Genomic DNA, 18735 nt, shown 5'->3' with positions numbered 1-18735 from the left:
CCCGTCGTCCTGGCAATACCTGTCGTTCCAATTCCAGAATCAACATTACCAGTATCGGGTTCTCCCCTTTGGACTCTCAGCAGCCCCCAGAGTCTTCACCAAGTGTATGGCAGTGGTGGTGGCACACCTTCGTCAACGGGGCATAACGATTTTTCCTTATTTGGACGACTGGCTGATTGTGGCCTCCGAACCCCAGGCTCTCTGCAACGACCTGCATCTGACAATGCAGTGCCTGCATGGTTTGGGGATCCTCATCAATTATCAGAAATCCATTCTCGTTCCGACAGTCTATTCAGTTCCTCGGAGCGGCTCTCTACACCATCAGAGCCAGGGCGTTCCTACCCAGAGAGAGGAGGCTAAATATGTGCCGACTCTTCCAAGCCACGAGCCTAGTCAGGACACCATCCGCGAGGCAGATATTAACCGTCCTGGGGCACATGGCGGCGGCCATTTACACAGTTCCCAACATACGACTCCACATGCGTCGCCTGCAATGGGGACTCAAAAGACAATGGAAGCAACACATACAACCACTCTCGACCCGGATGAAATTCACTCAGGCAATGCTCCGAGGGACGAATTTACGGACGGGAGCGCTATTCTCCACTCCTCAACACAATACTGTCCTTACCACAGATGCTTCCTGGAAGGGCTGGGGGGGCACATCTAGACCACCTTAAAAACACAAGGCAGGTGGTCGCCACAAGAACAAGTCCTACAAATCAACCTGTTGGAACTCAGGGCGATAAACGCCCTACAGACACTCCTTCCGCACTTAAGAGGCTGCAGAGTGATTGTCTACACCGACAACCAAGTCGCGATGTACTACATCAACAAGCAAGGCAGGTCCGGTTCCTGGTCCCTTTACAAGGAAACACTGCAAATCCTGGAACATGCGGCCCGACACTCCATATGTCTGCAAGCCACGTATCTGCCAGGAGCGGTAAACACTCAAGCCGACCGCCTCAGCCGAATATTTCATCCGCACGAATGGACCCTTCACCAACAAGTAGCGGACGGGGTTATTCCAGCAGAGGGGAGTTCCGACTATAGACATCTTTGCCACGGAATTCAACTCAAGACTTCCGTGTTTTTGCTCAGTGTGGGCCAGCGACACTCGGATAGCTCAGGATGCATTCCTCCTACCATGGACGGAACCCCTCATGTATGCATTCCCTCCAATTCCGCTCATAACATGTACCATATAAAAGTGCATATAAGATGCAGCACAACTGATCTTGATCGCACCTGCGTGGCCACGTCAACCCCGTGGTACACTCATCTACTTCATCTATCATGTTACTGCCAAACAGGGGGGACCTCCTCACGCAAAACGAAGGAGCTCTGGTACATCCCATGCACACCTCCTTACATTGAACGGTGCTTATGGAAGGAACAAGGTATATCGCACTCAGCGCAAACCATCCTTCTAGCATCAAGGAAACCCTCTACACGTAGAAACTACAGTTTCAAATGGAAGCGTTATACGACGTGGTGTTCCTCAGAAGGGATACCTCCCTTGGATTGCTCACCGGAAAAATTATTGGACTACCTGCACACCTTGTATCAGGCGTGCCTCACCAACTCGTCAATCAGAGTACACCTCAGTGCCATAACCGCTTACCACAGACCGTACAACGGACATCCCATTTCGGCTCATCCGTTTATCTCAAGGTTTCTGAAAGGTCTCGTGCATCTCCGACCTCCCATTACAAAGCCTCCGATTCCGTGGAATATCAACTTGGTGCTGGAACAATTAATGGTGGCACCATTTGAACCAATGGAACAAGCTCATATCAAATACCTAACATGGAAAGTGGTGTTTCTAATCGCGCTGACGTCGGCCCGCAGAGTGAGTGAACTACAGGCGTTAGTACACTACTCTCCATATCTGCAGTTCTTTCATAACAAAGTAGTCCTATGGACTCATCCATCCTTCCTATCGAAAGTAATCACGCAATTCCATTTGAATCAATCCATTGAATTACCAACATTCTTTCCCAAACCGCATCAGAACGCTAGAGAACGTTTGTTGCACACTTTGGACTGCAAAAAGGCGTTGGCATACTACAAACAATGCACACAGTCAGAGACCCATGTATCGCAACTGTTCGTCTCCTTCATTCCGAACACCCCGGGGCTCCCAGTAGCCAAACGGACTATATCCAGCTGGATTGCCCAATGCATTCAATTTTGTCGTCATAAGAAGAACATCAGCTTACCTTCTCACCCAAAGTCGCATCAGGTACGAGCAATGTCCGCCTCATTGGCTCATCTTGCACAAGTACCACCAATAGACATTTGCAAAGCGGCAATGTGGTCTTCATTACATACATTCACGTCCCACTACTGCCTGGATCAACAGGCATCGCAGGACGCCAACCTCAGGAAGGTGGTTTTACAGACAATATCTTCCTGATCTGCGCCTGACTATCCATGCTTTGGATCACGCAAAAAAAAAAAACCTAGGACAAAGAGTCTTCGTGTGAAGTGCTATAATTGCGTGATTGGGAGCTTAGGACTCCCATGATAGCATGGCTAATTCAGCCCTGCTATCAACGGGAAAAAGCAAGTTTGCTTACCATAAACGGTGTTTCCGTAGATAGCAGGATGAATTAGCCATGCTGACCCACCCACCTCCCTGGATAGTCAGCAAGTTTTTCACCAACTGCGACATCAGACTGAGAAGAGACTGTTTTTCTGCGCGGGAAGGCACGCACAGCCGCACAGAGCAAAGCTCTGTATCTACTACAAAGCTCCGCCTCCTGGGCCCTGATGGACAGTTCCCATGACAGCATGGCTAATTCATCCTGCTATCTACGGAAACACCGTTTACGGTAAGCAAACTTGCTTTTCTTCCCAGTGAATAATAACTTTAACGCTGTATTGCAAACAGTGGCTGAGAGTGTTTCTATAATCAGTTAATGGATGATGAAAAATTGCTTAGATGCTAAATCTTGGGGAAAACCGAAATCCTTTGATTTTCCTATCAAAAAGATTTTTTGGAAAAGCAACATGTTAAAATATGATTAGATATTCCATTTAAGGATACTGCATATAACTTGCGATTGTTATTTAATTCTAGTTTGACTTTTAAAGCTCAAGTACAATGCATTCTAACTGTTTGTTTATAAATTGTGGTGGTTGCGTCATTTAAAGTTTCTATACTTGATCCAAAAGACTTCCAAATGATTTTGTAAGCCTTTTTGTTAAAAATAGACTATTGTAATTCCCTTTTATATTGGGTTACCTGCCACTATGTCAATGGCATTACAAGTCCTCCAAAACTCAGCTGAATGACTAGTTTTGGTTGGTCAGTGGTGGGATCATGTTTCCCTGTTAAAAGCTTTACGTTTGCTTCCAGTGAAGCAAAGAGTTGAACTTAAAGTTCGGATTCTTAAATTTAAAATCTTAAAACTGAATAGCCCATCTTATTTAGCTAACTTACCTGAACCATACTGTCCAGCTATTTACTCTTGCAGGATAAATCATTATGGGTTCCCTCACTAAGAATGGCTCATTTACAAAAGCCACTCGTTCTCGTGCATGTTCAGTGATAGGAACAGTGCTGTGGAACAAGCTTTCTATTTTTTTACATTGTTTGGATGACCCAAAACTATTTCCCTGTACGTACCCGGATCAGTCCAGACTCCTGGGTTATGCCCCCCCCCCCCCCCCACCTCTAGCAGGATGGAGAAAGAAGTTTACTAAAACTCTGCCTTATCTAGGAGGGTGCCACCTAGAGTCTGGCAGTATTCTTCTGTCTCCAGCAGGTGGAGAGGGTGCAAAGCTACAGTCTGTGTTAGGGCCTATTAGGATTTTAGGTCAGTGTAAAAAAAAAAAAAAAGACTGAGTAGGAGAGGAAAGCTTTTCTGAGACAAACCGCAGTGCATGCCTGCAGGTTACTGTCTCTCACCTCCCAAGGAGTTGTGAGGTTCTGAGGGGACCATCCTCCCTGGTTTTAGAAGCAGCTGAGGTGTTGGGTTGAGGACCCATTTTCCAGCTTGTGCAGCCACTGGGGGGTGATACCGGGGAGCCCTGCTCACTCCCCCAAGTTGATTCAGGACCCAGAGGTTCCGGACAGGTACTTCAAAAAAAACTTCAAAAAAAAAAATTGTCTTAAGTTTCTTGGGTGCAGTCTGCTTCTCCCTAGCCTCCCCTTCTGTGGTGGGGGTAATTTCGTCCCGTTTCACCACGTTTTCGGGGGGTCCAGTGTTTTTTTTTGCCGCGCCAGTGATGCCGTGCAGGGCCGCGTGGGCTCGCCTGTCCAGAGATAATCTCTGTTCCTCTTGCGTGTCAGGGGGAGAGGGAGCCTCAGTGATCCCGAAAAGGGTCGTCCTTTGGGTGCAGATGGTCATGGGGGCTTTTGGAGATCTGCCTCCTGAGTTGGCTGCGTTCCCGGTGAGTGGAGGAACGGGCGCCATTTTAGGTCCCCTGGGATCCCCGGCCTCTGCTGCGGGCGCCATTTTGTCTCTGGTCGGGGCTCTGACCGCTGCAGTGTGGGCAGATCGTAGAAGGGAGATTCTCCCACCGAGCTTGTCTCCACAGCGGACGATTCCTGAGGGGAATATTCCCATGGTTGTGGGAAGACAGGACACAGGGGGTCTCCCATCTGGGGACGTGGATGAGTCATCATCGGAGGAGTCCTTCTCCTTAGATTTTATTCTCCTTACGCATAAGGCATTTAAGGCGAGGAAAGCAGGCAAGAAGAGGCCCCTTCTTCTGGACTCTCCGCATGGGACTCCGAAGAGGGCACGGACCGCCCTGGACACGGGTTCGACGTCCAGGACGAGGCCGCCCTCCTTGAGGGCCACCTTAGTAGATACAGATTCCTCCACGGAGTCGGAGGACCACGTAGACCCTGAGCTTCCTTCTCAGCCCCCGCGGGGGATTGAGGGGGAGGGGGACCAGTTACAGGGCGGCCTGCGAGGTTCTCATGGACTGGACGGCGATGACCCAAAAGTGGTCCGCCTCTTTCGCAGAGATGAACTGGGTCCTCTCAACCCAGCTATTATAAAGGAGCTCAGCATTCCACTTCCCCAAGAGGAGTCTCATCTAGGAGCTACGGACCCTGTGGTGTTGGGCCTTTGGGGTCCTCCCTCATCTTTTCTGTTCATTTTTCCACTATGGACTTGCTTTTTAAGGAATGGGACACTCCGGACTTGGGTCTTAAAGTGGCGAAGGTGATAGATAAGCTCTATCCGCTCCCTGAGGAGGCATTGGAGCTGTTGCGTGTTCCTAAGGTGGATTCGGCAGTGGCGGCGGTCACGAAGAAAACCACCATTCCAGTCACTGGAGGGACAGCCCTTAAGGATCTGCAAGACCGTAAACTTGAGATTCAACTTAAGAAGATTTTCAAAGTCTTGGCTCTGGGGATCCGGGCAGCGATATGCAGTAATTTTTCCTTAAGGGCAGGACTCCGGTGGGTACAGCAGCTTCTGACTAATGAGTCTCTTTCTCAAGAGGAAGCTCTCCAGGCGGGGCGACTTGAGTCTGTGATTTCGTACAGTGCGGATGCCTTTTATGATTTGCTCTGCACCACGGCCAGATACATGGTGTCGGCAGTGTCCACCCAGCAGATTTTATGGTTGCGCAACTGGGCCGCGGATGTGTCGTCCAAATCTCAACTCTGATCTTTACCATTCAAGGGCAAACTGCTTTTTGGTAAAGAGCTGGAGGACCTTGTTCAGTCGTTGGGCGAGAATAAAGTACATCGTTTGCCAGAGGACAGGCCGAAGTTGAGGGGTTCTTTTGGTTCTCAATTTAGTTTTCGAGCAGGTCGGAGGGCTAGGACCTCTCGAGGATCGGGGTCAACTTTTCGTCACAATGCCAGCAGACAACAGATGTACACCCAGTCCTTTCGTGGCAGGCATTTCGGAAAACCTGGTTCCAACCAGGGGTTCGGCGGTAGGAAAACCTTCCCAATGATGGGCGGCCGGTCCATCCCTCAGTTCCTACTGTGGGGGGCAGATTGACTCTGTTTTGAGGAGTGGGCCAAAATCACTTTGGACCAGTGGGTGCTCTCAGTGATAAGACACGGTTACGCGTTAGTTTGTACGTACCCCGCACTAGCGGTTTCTGGTCTCTCCCTGCGGTCATGCCGCAAAACGCCAGGCAGTCAGGGAGCACTGCAGCGTCTTCTCGCCTTAGGCGCCATCGTACCGGTGCCACCACAGGAACTTTGGAGAGGCCGATATTCCATATATTTCGTGGTGCCCAAGAAGGAAGGCACCTTTTGTCCTATCCTCGACCTCAAGCAGGTCAACAGATACCTGCGTATCCCCCGCTTTCGTATAAAAATGTTAAGGTCGGTCATCGCGTCAGTTTGGCAGGGGGAATTTCTGGCATCCCTGGATCTCACGGAGGCGTATCTACACATAGGAATCAGGGCCGACCACCAACAGTTCTTGTGGTTCTCCGTCCTAGGAGATCACTACCAATTCCGGGCGTTGCCGTTCGGCTTCACCAAGGCCCCCAGGACATTCACCAAGATCATGGTGGTGGTGTCCACCCAGCTCCGCAGGGAGGGATTCTTGGTACATCCATATCTGGACGATTGGCTAATCCGGGCAAAGTCGGAATCCCTTTGTCAAGAAGCGATGGGGTGCTTCACTTGTTGAGGTCTCTCGGTTGGGTAGTCAATCTGGCCAAGAGCCGTCTAGTTCTCTCCCAGTCTCTGGAGTTTTTGGGAGCCTTGTTCGATACCCATCGGGGAACAGTAACTCTCACGGAAGATCGGATGGTCAAACTTCAAGGTCAAGTACAAAGTTTGTTATGCGAGCCTGTCCCGACAGTATGGGATTACTTGCAAGTCTTGGGGTCTGTGGCTTCAACTCTAGAATTAGTACCGAGGGCCTTCGCGCATATGCTGCCCTTGCAGTCAGCGTTACTCTCCTGCTGGAACCCGTTATCAGAACAATTTAGTCTTCCTTTGCCTCTGAAGGGGACCACGCGGTCCAGCCTGGATTGGTGGCTACTTCCAACCAACTTACAGTGTGGCATTCCGTTGGTAATTCCGGACTGGACGATCGTCACGACGGACGCGAGCCTGTATGTTTGGGGAGAGGTTTGTCAGCGGAAATCTGTGCAGGGGCAGTGGTCCCAGGAGGAGGCACGTTGGTCCATAAATCGTTTGGAGACCAGGGCAATGAGATTAGCGCTGCAAGCATTTCTCCCAATTCTTCGCAGCAAGTCGGTCAGAGTCCTTTCCAACAATGCAACCACGGTGGTGTACATCAACCGTTGGGGGGGTACAAGGAGTCGACCGGTGGCGTTGGAGGCTCGTCTGCTGATTGCTTGGGCGGAGCAGAATTTATTCAGCATCGTGGCCTCACATTGCCGGGGTAGACAACGTTCACGCGGACTTCCTCAGTCGTCATTGTCTGGATCCCGGGGAGTGGGAACTCAAGGATGAAGCGTTTCAGCTCATCTGTGCCGAGTGGGGCTCATCAGCCATGAATCTGATGGCAACATTCCAGAATGCCAAGGTTCCACAATTTTTTGCTCGGCGCAGAGACACAGGGGCGGAGGGCGTGGATGCTTTGGTTCTCCCCTGGCCGACGGACATACTGCTTTGTTTCCTCCTTGGCCTCTTATAGGCCGGACGCTTCGCAGCATAGAATTACACCCAGCAGAAGTGATTCTGGTAGCTTCCGAATGGCCGAGATCTCCCTGGTTCGCGGATCTAGTAAATCTGGCTGTGGACGGTCCCTTGCGGTTTCCGGACAGGCCAAATTTACTTCATCAGGGGCCCGTCTGTTTTGATCAGGTAGCTTGCTTTTGTCTAGCGGCATGGCTTGTGAGAGGAAGAGACTGAAGTCCAGAGGCTACTCGGATGCGGTGGTGACCACATTGTTACATTCCCGTAAGGAGTTCACATCCTTATCTTATGTCAGAGTCTGGAAAGTTTTTGAGGCATGGTGTCTCGACAGTATTGTACCTCTCCGGGCGAGTGTACCAGACATTTTAAATTTTCTTCAAGCTGGGTTAGCGAAGGGATTATCGTGTAGTTCCTTGTGTGTACAAGTGGCGGCACTCTGTTCCTTGCAGTATAACATTCAAGGGACGAGCTTGGCGGCACACCCTGACATTTCGCGTTTTCTATGGGGGGCGAAGCACTTGCGGCCGGTGAGACAGCCGTGTCCGTCTTGGAATCTGAATTTGGTGCTTAAAGCCTTGTGTTCGGAACCTTTTGAACCCTTGCGGAGAGCAACCTTGAAGGATCTCACGTTAAAGGTAGTATTTTTGGTGGCTATCACTTCTGAGCGCCAGATATCGGAGCTTCAGGCCTTGTCCTGTAGGGAGCCCTTCTTGCTCCGGATTCGGGGGTTTCTTCATTTCATTTAAATCAGTCGGTGGAGCTTCCATCCTTTTCCGGTCTGGACAGATCGGATCCGGGTGCAAAAGACTTACGGAAACTGGAAGTGCGTCGAGCTTTGCTTCACTATCTGAAGACTACTAATAGTTTCCGGGTGTCGGATCATCTTTTTGTGCTCTGGAGTGGTCCACATAGAGGTAACATGGCTTCTAAGACCACGATAGCTCGCTAGCTGAAGGAGGCCATAAACTCTGCTTATTTGTTGAGTGGTCGGCCCTTACCAGCAGGCCTCCGGGCTCACTCCACTCAGTCTCAAGCTACATCCTGGGCAGAATGTCAGCAGGTTACTCCAGAGGAGATTTGCCGAGCGGCTACGTGGAAGCCTTTGCATACTTTTGCTAAGCATTACCGTCTGGATGTTCGGGCATCCAGTACAGGTCAATTTGGTGAAGGAGTGCTGCGAGCGGGCCTCTCCGGATCCCATCCCAGGAGTCTGGACTGATCTGGGTACGTACAGGGAAAAGAAAATGGTTCTTACCTGATAATTTTCGTTCCTGTAGTACCACGGATCAGTCCAGAGTCCCACCCTGCTTAGATAATCGAAGGTCATGGAGAGTCTGCACGGTTACCTACTTATTGTTCTTTTCATTGCTTGGTCAATCACAGTTTTGTTCCGGATGGCACAGATCCAGAGATGGAGCCATAGTTGCCCCCATGGCAGGTCCTGAAATTTGTAGATACAATTGTTCTTCAAACAAAAAATAATTATTTTCAATGCCAAAAGAGCTAAAGCTATAATGAAATCACTTGGAACTTGATGTGGTCTAGGACGAGATTTGAGTTTCTTGAAAATGATCGCCAATTTCTGTTCTTGGGGAATGATGGTATGTAATGAAATTATATCAAAAGTAGTCAATATGTTGTTTGAATGATCCACATCAGATAAAAGATTTGAAGAAGCTTGTCTGCGTAGATGGATAGTGGTTCTAACAATGAGTCCTTGGCAAACATCATAGGTCTACTTAGAGGATTAAACATAGATTTATGTATCTTTGGTAACAAATAGAGGGTATTCTTGGAAGTAACATTTAAAAATTAGAATTCATTTAGAGTCAGAAAACCATCTTTCAATGCCTTTGTAGTCATTTTGTCTAATTTTTAATCTGTAAACTCCTGGTAGGATCTAATCCAAGTGTTTTCATATCCGTAAACATTCAATTGACTATGAGCCTCAGAGTTATAAGTACTAGATCCAAAAGAACTATAGCTCCCCCTTCATCAGCTTTCTTGATAATTATTGACTGACCATTCATTAAAGCCTTTAAAACTTCTTGTTCTTGCTTTGAGAGACTGTAAGGTTTAAAACATTTCCCCCTTTCAAATCAAATAACATCTTGTAATAATTCTTTAAATGTATATGAGTCTAGACAATCTGGAGGGCACCAGGTAGACATGTATAATTGAAAAATCAGTTTTGAATTAGAAACATTATTGAAAAATAACTTTAATTGGCAATCTCTAATTGCCCAAGGTCCACTGGAAAAGTGAAGGGGTCATGTGAAACCATAGGTACAAATGAAAAACCTTGACAATATAGATTCTTTCAACTCTGTTAACAAACAGCTTGACAAATGAACTACTAAACATCCACATTCTTCTGCGATCAAATTAAGTGCTGATTACTGGAAGATGTCATATATTTGGTTCTCTGATTGAATCAGTTTCCCTTTCTTAAACCTCTGCTGCCTCTCTTGTTCCTAAGAAGAAAAAAACCATCAGAACTAGACGAATCATCAAATGAAGAGAATTCAAGAGACACTATTCTTTCACTTTAGACAAAGTTTTTATTAATTTTCATCCTCAAGATCTTGATGAAAAAAAGATCTTTGTTTAAATCTTCATATTGGATATTAAAAATATTAATAGCTGATTCAGCCTTAAGAGTACTTTTGCATCCAACTCTGCTTTTGGTGTGAATTTTATGGGTACTTTTTTATCTGCAGACTTTACAGCAGTTTTCAAAGAGAAAGTATGCATGTACTTTTTCTCACGTATTAAGTAGGCACATTTTCTAAAAGCACTTTTCTGTGGGTAAAGCATTGTTTCCATTGAGGAAATGGCTTTGAAATTTACCACCTCAAGAACAGTTTGTATATTAAAGTATACGTCATCAACAGTGCAAATAGAAAATTTCTAATGCTTCTCTCTTAGCAGGTAAAACTTGCATTTTTTTTCATGGTGCATCAGATCTTGTTCATGTTCCATGGAGCCATTAGTTGCACTTTTTTGCGTTCACCATTTTGCACACTGTGGGTTACTGGCTCATACTTTTGGTCTGTTTAGTTTTGGCGAGTGGCATTGTTCATTGTGCCAATTTTTCATTGGCAGGTTTAAAGCAAAAAAAAAAAAGTGTGTTATATATGTGAAGGGAGAGAGAATAGTGAGCCTATGGAACTCATTGTCATAATCTGGAAGCAGATTCTGTAATTAAGGTCAAACAGAGGATTAAACATATTTATGGAAGATACCAATCATGTACTATTAACCATAACAGTCAGGAATATCTGATTTCAACGTATCACTAAACCATAACTTCTGGAACCAGGAGGATATGATAGGATGGACCACTACACCTTTACTTGTTAATGCTTCTTCTAAACCACCTGCTGCTTTGTACCGTCAGAGGCAGGATGCCAAGCTAGATAAACCTTTGGCTTTGACCCAGTTTAGCAGTTAAGCTCCCATGTACCTAACCTTGACAGTGATGTCAGGCTGAGGTACAAGCGCTACCATTCCTAACCACCTAGAAATCCCTAGAAGCAGCTGAGGGGAGTTTACCTTGTTTCTGGACTCTAACAGCCAAAAACCTGCAAAATATGGCTTCTGACATTTAAAAATGCAGATGAAAAACCCTACTATAATACAATTGAGATGTCTGTAGGTTTTTTTGAGGGAAGGAACCTTGTTTGCATTTTCCACAGTCTTCAAGTATTGGTGTGATTTTCAGGATAGCCAAAATATATATAAATATACCTAAACATGCAACCATGAGATGTAAATAACATTATGAATATCCATTGTGAAATGATTAGTTGATAGCACTCAAATACTAGGGCAGGGTGACTAACCCTGGTCCTCAGAAGCCATAAACAGGCCTAGTTTTTAGGATATCAATGAATATGCATGAGAGAGATTTGTATACTCTGCCTCCATTGTATGCATATTCATTGTGGATATCCTGAAAACCAGGCCTGTTTATGGCTCTTGAGGTTGAGAGGTGGCCACCCTTCCACTAGGGTTTGTGATCCCTGCCATAGTCTCACTGATTGTGTTTCCTGATGATGTGTGCTCCACTTTGACACTATAGTATATCTTCCATATAAACCCATTGTTATGCATATGCCACAATAACAAAAAAAAAATGTTACAAACTGTATTTCAGACACCACCTTGTGGAACTGCTATTCCAGTCCCAAATGAAGGTAAGCTTGAGAAAGTTCTTACACTGTGCTAAATAATAAATTCTGTAAAGGCTTTTTTTTTTTTAATGTAAAAGTTTTGTCATTTACCTCGTTTTCAAGTCCTTTACTGTTCTCCTTTTTGTCAAGAAATGGAAATGTCAGATATTTGCTGCCTGTTGTCAAACATAGTTCATACTAGCTCCTTGGTATTTAGCAGCTTGACTAATACTGAAAAGCTTTTAGAAAAGGCTTACCTTAGGCTGAACAGTCAGTACCGCAATAGAAAACAAAAGAGCACATCATTTCTGCACTGACCTGATGAAGGCAGCATAATTCTCAAATGCTATTCGCAAATATATTGTTAGCCCAAATAAAATGGTGTTGCCTATAGTTTGCTTCTTGGTGGTTGGTTTTTTTTAATTTTATTTCTGCATATCAAATGCCTTAACATGAAAACCACACTACCTTTATTCAACCTTGATGTTCTGAATCGAGGTGCTTGCTAACTCTCCGACTATCTTGATGACCATATTCAATAATATAAATTATCATCAGTTTGGTTTCCAAAATTTTCTAATATTAAGGTATTGCATCTTTCAAAATGATATTCAAAGAGCTTCAATCAGGGAATTTAATATTTTTTGTTTACTCTAGATAGTTCATCAGCATTTGACACCAAAAATCACAAGATCTTAACGCATTCAACAGATCTTGGAATAAAGGTGGTGGTGGTGTGCTTTGCTTTTTTTTTTTTTAACAGGAAATTCAGGTGCATCTAAGCTTGCAAATTTCACCCTGGGTTATGGAAGCCCAGTTGCCACAGGGCTCTGTACTTTTGGTTACATTATTCAACATTTATTTAGCCCCTATTTGTAAGATCTTGGCCTATAAGGGAGTTGGATATCGAATATATGTGGATGATATCCAACTATTTGATCCCAAAAAAAGATATATGGTTAAATACTTTACAGTGGGTTTCTTGCTGTTAATCTGAAATTGAGAAATGGATTCTGTATGAAAGACTGGCTGTAAATGTTAAGATGGAAGCAATTTTTTTGAGCAGATTCCCTAAGGATAATTTTCCTACAGAAATTATCCACCAAGAAAACAAAATTTATATAGCTTGTCAGTTAAATGTAGGTGTTACTTATGACTTACCATTATTTCAAAATCAAGTAAAAAGGTAGTAAGATCTCATTCTACAAGTTGCATATGCTATGTAGAATAAAACCATTTTTATTACCTTCCAATTTTCTCACTGTACACTACTGTACTGGGCTTGCAGATGAGTTCATTTAAGCTTTACAGCTCATGCAGAATGCAGCTGCTCAGGTGCTCATAGGGACACTCTTGCATGATCATATCGCACCTATCCTTCAATCACTTCACTGGCTACCTATAGCATAGATAAGTACAGAGAAGGGCAAGCAAAATGATAAAGGGGATGGAATGGCTCCCCTATGAGGAAAGGTTAAAGAGTTTAGGGCTGTTCAGCTTGGAGCAGAGAGGGCTGAGGGGGGCATATGACAGAGGTCTACAAAATCATAAAAGGACTTAAACGGGTAAATGTGAATCAATTATTTACTCTTTCAGATAATACAAGGGCTAGGGGGCTCTCCATGAAGATAACAAGTAGCACATCTAAAACAAATCTAAGAAAATTCTTTCACTCAAGCCACAGTTAAGTTCTGGATTTCATTGCCAGAGGATGTGGTTAAGGCAGTTAGTTTAGCTGGGTTTAAAAAAGGTTTGGATAAGTTCCTAGAGGAGATGTTCATAAACTGCTATTAATAGGGAATAGCCACTGCTTGTGGCAGACATTAGTAGCATGGGATCTATTTAATGTTTGGGTACTTGCCAGGTGCTTGTGACTTGGATTGGCAACTGTTGGAGACAGGATACTGGGCTTGATGGACCCTTGGTCTGACCCAGTATGGCATATCTTATGTTCTTATTATGGCGGATCAAATTTAAAGTGATTACTATCATTTATAAGGCTTTTAATAACCAGGTTTCATTATGCATGTCGTCATCAAAATCTATAATCCTTCCTATATGTTGAGATTTAGTGGGTTGGGGGGGGGGCCTCTGATATTCCATCAGTATAATGGTGGACTGTGTGAAGAATAACAATTTTATTAGATTAAGAGAAGGGCTGTAATAAACCTAGGGCTTATATGTTCACAGTTGTGTCTGAACAGTAGGATTTGGGAAATGTTTCTAGCTTTACATTCTTATATAGCTGCACCTCCTCCAACAAAAATTCTCCTTTACAACTTATAAGAACACTGCCTGCCCCCACTCCACCTCTCCCTGTGAGGGAGTTGATTGGACTGTTATATGATCGAGGGGTTAAAGGGGCACTTAGGGAAGACAAGCAGAAAGACTAAATTAATAAGAACATAAAAGTGCCATGCTGGGTCAGACCAAGGGAACATCAAGCCCATCATCATGTTTCTAACAGTGGCCAAACCAGGCCATAAGAACCTGGCAAGTACCCAAAAACAAAGTCTATCCATGTTACTGTTGCTAGTAATAGCAGTGGCTATTTTCTAAGTAAACTTGATTAATAGCCATTAATGGACTTCTCCAAGAATGTATCCAAACCTTTTTTGAACCCAGCTGCACTAACTGCACTAACCACATCCTCTGGCAACAAATTCCAGAGCTTTATTGTGCATTGAGTGAAAAAGAATTTTCTCAGATTAGTCTTAAATGTGCTACTTGCTAACTTCATGGAATGCCTTCTATTATCCAAAAGTGTAAATAACCGATTCACATCTACTCGTTCAAGACCTCTCAAGATCTTAAAGACCTCTATCATATCCCCCCTCAGCCGTCTCTTCTCCAAGCTGAACAGCTTTGGTGTTTAATTACAAGGATTTTGAGGATATACCTGTGCTGGAAACTGTATTTAATGGTGATGATTCAGATGAACTGAAAAAAAAAAATCACAGTGATAAACTAAGGAGTAATAAATTACCTGGACCAGATGGTTAATATCACAGAATTCTGAAAGAACTCACAAATTAAATTGCAGATCTATTAGTAATTTTGTAACCTAACATTTAAAATCTTGTATTGTACCTGAAGATTGGAGGTGGCCAATGTAATGGCTATCTTAAAAAATAGACTTCATAGGTGATCCAGGAAACTATAGAGCATTGATTCCGTCAGTGCCAGGAAAAATCATAGAAACTATTCTAAAGAACAAAATTCAAAAGAACAAAAAATTAGAGGCCTGGTTTAATGGGACACATCCAGCATGGATTTACTCAAGGGAATTCTTGGCCTCGCCAATCTGCTACATTTTCTGAAGCAGTTAATAAACATGGATAATGGTGAGCCAGTGGATAAGGTGTATTTGAATTTTCTGAAGGTGTTTGCCTCCTATCCCATGACTTTGATTTTCTCAGGAATCTAATGGGAGACTTTGTCAATGTCATATTGTATTGTAGATTGCAAACTGGTTAAAAGATAGTTAATGGAGTAGAACTAAATGGTTAGTTTTTTTTCAGTGGAGAAAGGTAAATGGAATACCTCTGGGATCTGTACTGGGACTTGTGTGCTTTAATATATTTATAAATGATCTGGAAAAGGGAACAGTGAGTGAGGTGACAACTGCATGTTGTCTGCAAATGTTATTCTGAGTTTAAAAAAAAAAGTGGATTGTGAGAAACGGCAGGACCACCTTGGGAGAGCTAGGTATTCAGATGGCAGATGAAATTTAATGTGGACAAGTGCAAAGTGATGCACATAGGGAAAAGTAACCCACACTGTTATACAGTTAGCAGCCTGGAAAAAGGATTTGGGTATAATCATGGACAATACTTTGAAATCCTTGGCTCAGTGTGCAGCAATGGTCAAGAAAGCAAATAGAATGTTAGGAATTATTAAAAAATGAATGGTGAATAAAACAGAGAATTTCATAATGCCTCTGTATTGCTCCATGGTGAGACCGCATCTAGAACACTGTGTGCAGTTCTGATTGCCACATATCAAAAAAGATATAGCTGTACTAGAGAAGGTACAGAAGAGGGCAACCAGAATAAGGGGATGGAACAGATTAGGGCTATTGAGCTTGGAGAAGAAAGAGCTGAGGAGAGAGATTAATATAGGTCTCTAAAATCATGAGTAGAATAGAACAGGTAAATCTGAATGTTGTTTAGTCTGTATTTAAAAAAAAAAAAAAAAAAAAAAAAAAGACTAGGGGACACCTCATGAAGTTAATAAGTAGCACATTTACAACAAATAAGAATTTTTTTCACTCAACACACCATTAAGCTCTGGAATTCATTATCAGAGGATATGGTGCAGACAACATAGCTGGGATTAAAAAAGGTTTGGGAAAGCTCCAAAAACTGTTAACCAGAGAGACTTGCAGAAAGCCACTATATCATTGGGTGAGAGCAGCATGGGATCGATCTTCTGTTTGGGATCTTACTAAGTACTTGTGACCCGGATTGGCCATTCTTAGAAACAGGGTACTGAGCTTGATGAATCTTGCTCTGATCCAGTATGGCAACTGTTTTATGTTCTACATTTCTTTTCCAACTTGCTTGTCTCTTGCAGATCTCTGAACTGAGCTGCAATGTTCTGTCTAATTTTAGACAGACTATGTACAGACAAACTTTCTTTTGTGCAACTTTTTATAAACTCTGCTCAAATTTATGCAATACAAGCCAGTATTATGCAAATATCTGGAATTTCTTGTGTGCGCTATGTTTTGCATGAGTGCTGGGTTCAAGATCGTGGTTTCATTACTGGTGTGGAATGAAGGCAACAGATCACTGGTGCAACAGGTTCAACATATACGCATGTCTCCTGTTAGACCCAGCAGCAGAGACTGAACCCTAATTGGCAAGGCAAATGATTACTGCATTAGCTCAGGGGAACAGGCATGAACTTGGCAAACTGATCATTGGAACAGATCACTGTAATTCAGAATTGCGCTAAGAAAAATAAAATAGCAGCATGCACAATCATGAGTCATGGAGAGGAATACCAAGCATACTGCCACTGCTGGGAGTAGTATACCATTGACCATGATGATGATGGTACCAGTAGGATCCAGTAGTTCAGTGGTGAATGCCCTGTAGCTACCCTCAAGAATGTTAATTGCAAACTTAGTCTTGAACTATGGTCTTGAATATAGTTGTCCCATCAGAGGTGTGCAGAGCTCTTTCCTGCAGAATTAGAGCCGGTGCAGGGCACTGATCCAGTACGCACTCATAGTCCCTGCCCCACCCACTCCAGGTTTCATGATTTGAAAATGAAACTTGCGCCAGCAGAGGAGAGGTCAGAGTTGCTGTAGGGAATATGAGCACGTCAGCATATAGGCGTACATTCGGTACAACCTTTCTGCCAGCTCTGTTCCTTTACACCCCCTCTGCTAGGGTACCGATCGGCTGGGGTGGGGAGGGAAGGTAGAGGAAGCAGTGGCCTGGGTTAGGGGATGGAATGGAAATGTGAGGTATGCAAGTTATTCCCTTCTGATTCTCAAGCATTGGTCTGTTGGGATGGGAGATGCTGTCTCAGGCTCTTGGTATTATTAATCAGCCAGAGCAACAGAGCTGCAGACTCGGGAGGTGGAACTCAGCAGCAGGTTAATACTGGGTTTCCTCCTTTCTGGGCATTTAGTATCTAGATTTTAATGTGTTTGACATGAAATGAGTTAAGTCCATTTACAAAGCAATTTATTTTGGCCTTTATACACATAGCAGCTAATTAACTCATACCTTTCTGTTTTGTTTTTCTTGTTACAGTGGACAAGTGGTTCTATTACCAGAAGAATTAATTGGTAGTTCTGAATGGCTTTTGCAGCCATTATAACATGCCTTTCTACAGAAAGCTGTATCTGAAAATAAAAGCAACAGTCGTTTGAAGAAAAAAGAGCAAAACAGGAGTCTTGCAAAAGAGTAGCTGTAAAATGATCTCTCCCATATTTTTTTTTTTATTTATATATAGTCAGAAATGCTGAGAATTGTTGCATATTTATCAGTGACCTGCCAGGCAGTTACACAGTCTTCTGCATAATGTTATAACTGACATCGTATGTTCATGTACTGCATAGTGGAGACATCTACAGCATTTCTCCTGAGAGAAGCTCCAGGATTGTATATTGAGAAAGTAGAAAACTGATCCAGTAAAATATAAATTGTATAGGTAGATAATAAAAAAAAAATAATAATTTGATAGTATATTTCTGTGGCTTTTTTTTCTCTGTACTGTTTTTTGTGTTTGCATAGACCTGCTTCTCAGAACATCTGCCTGTAGGAAAGAGTGAGGAAAAACAAGTTTCAGATTGAGAACTGTGGAAAGGCACAATCTGGCTATCCAATTATGCAAACATGTGAACAGTCCATTACATTTATATGTTTTTGTCAAAGACAGTTGAGAAGAGTGGGTTGCAAACATATATAGGTCCTTTTGAAGGCATCAGCCAGTGAGATGCTCCTATCACCTTGTGAATGAGATTCTCAAATCCTAATATAGAAAATGCTCACTGCACAATGCATCATTTTGTTGATCTCTTGCACTTCCCATATGTTAATGCAGCACCTGTGGTGGTTACTGCTTTACATATTTTCAATTGAGAGAAAAGTTTATAAGTAGGCACATGAATTCTGAAGAATGACTTAGTATGGAATGAAAGAATAGCCAATATTATCAGCTTCTCTCCAGTGTCATTCCTCACCTGCTCCTTCCTTTCATGCCTTCCTTGCCCTCGCCCTCTCCCCACTGATCTGTCTGCCATTGTCTTATTATTCCCTTCATCTTGCTTCCTCCCTCCTCCACTTCTGTTTCATACTCTGACCCCTCCACCACGGTTGTAGCTGCTGCTGGGCATGTTTTACTCGGCTGTACAGTTAAAAACTTTTGTTTTTGGAGAGCAGAGTTACTATCCATACCACACAGTTTTGAATATACTGAGCCCAACTACTGAGCCCAGCTTTG

General features: G+C 43.7%; 1 protein-coding gene across 2 annotated transcripts in view; it reads left to right on the top strand.

Annotated features, from left to right (window-relative positions):
• PPA1 (pyrophosphatase (inorganic) 1) overlaps positions 1-17973 on the top strand; it is a 114134-nt gene extending 96161 nt beyond the window's left edge. For both annotated transcript variants that reach the window (XM_029609041.1, XM_029609042.1), the window contains 2 exons: positions 11760-11799; positions 17544-17973. In XM_029609041.1, the coding sequence (XP_029464901.1) occupies positions 11760-11799; positions 17544-17575 (72 nt within the window). In that variant the 3' untranslated portion in view covers positions 17576-17973. The remainder of the gene's footprint in view (positions 1-11759; positions 11800-17543) is intronic.
• Positions 17974-18735: the final 762 nt, after the last annotated feature.

This window comes from Rhinatrema bivittatum, chromosome 7, assembly GCF_901001135.1.
Source record: "Rhinatrema bivittatum chromosome 7, aRhiBiv1.1, whole genome shotgun sequence".
NCBI classification, from domain to species: domain Eukaryota; kingdom Metazoa; phylum Chordata; class Amphibia; order Gymnophiona; family Rhinatrematidae; genus Rhinatrema; species Rhinatrema bivittatum.
The sequence above is the reverse complement of the archived record's forward strand: the minus strand, read 5'-3'. Positions and strand labels throughout refer to the sequence as shown.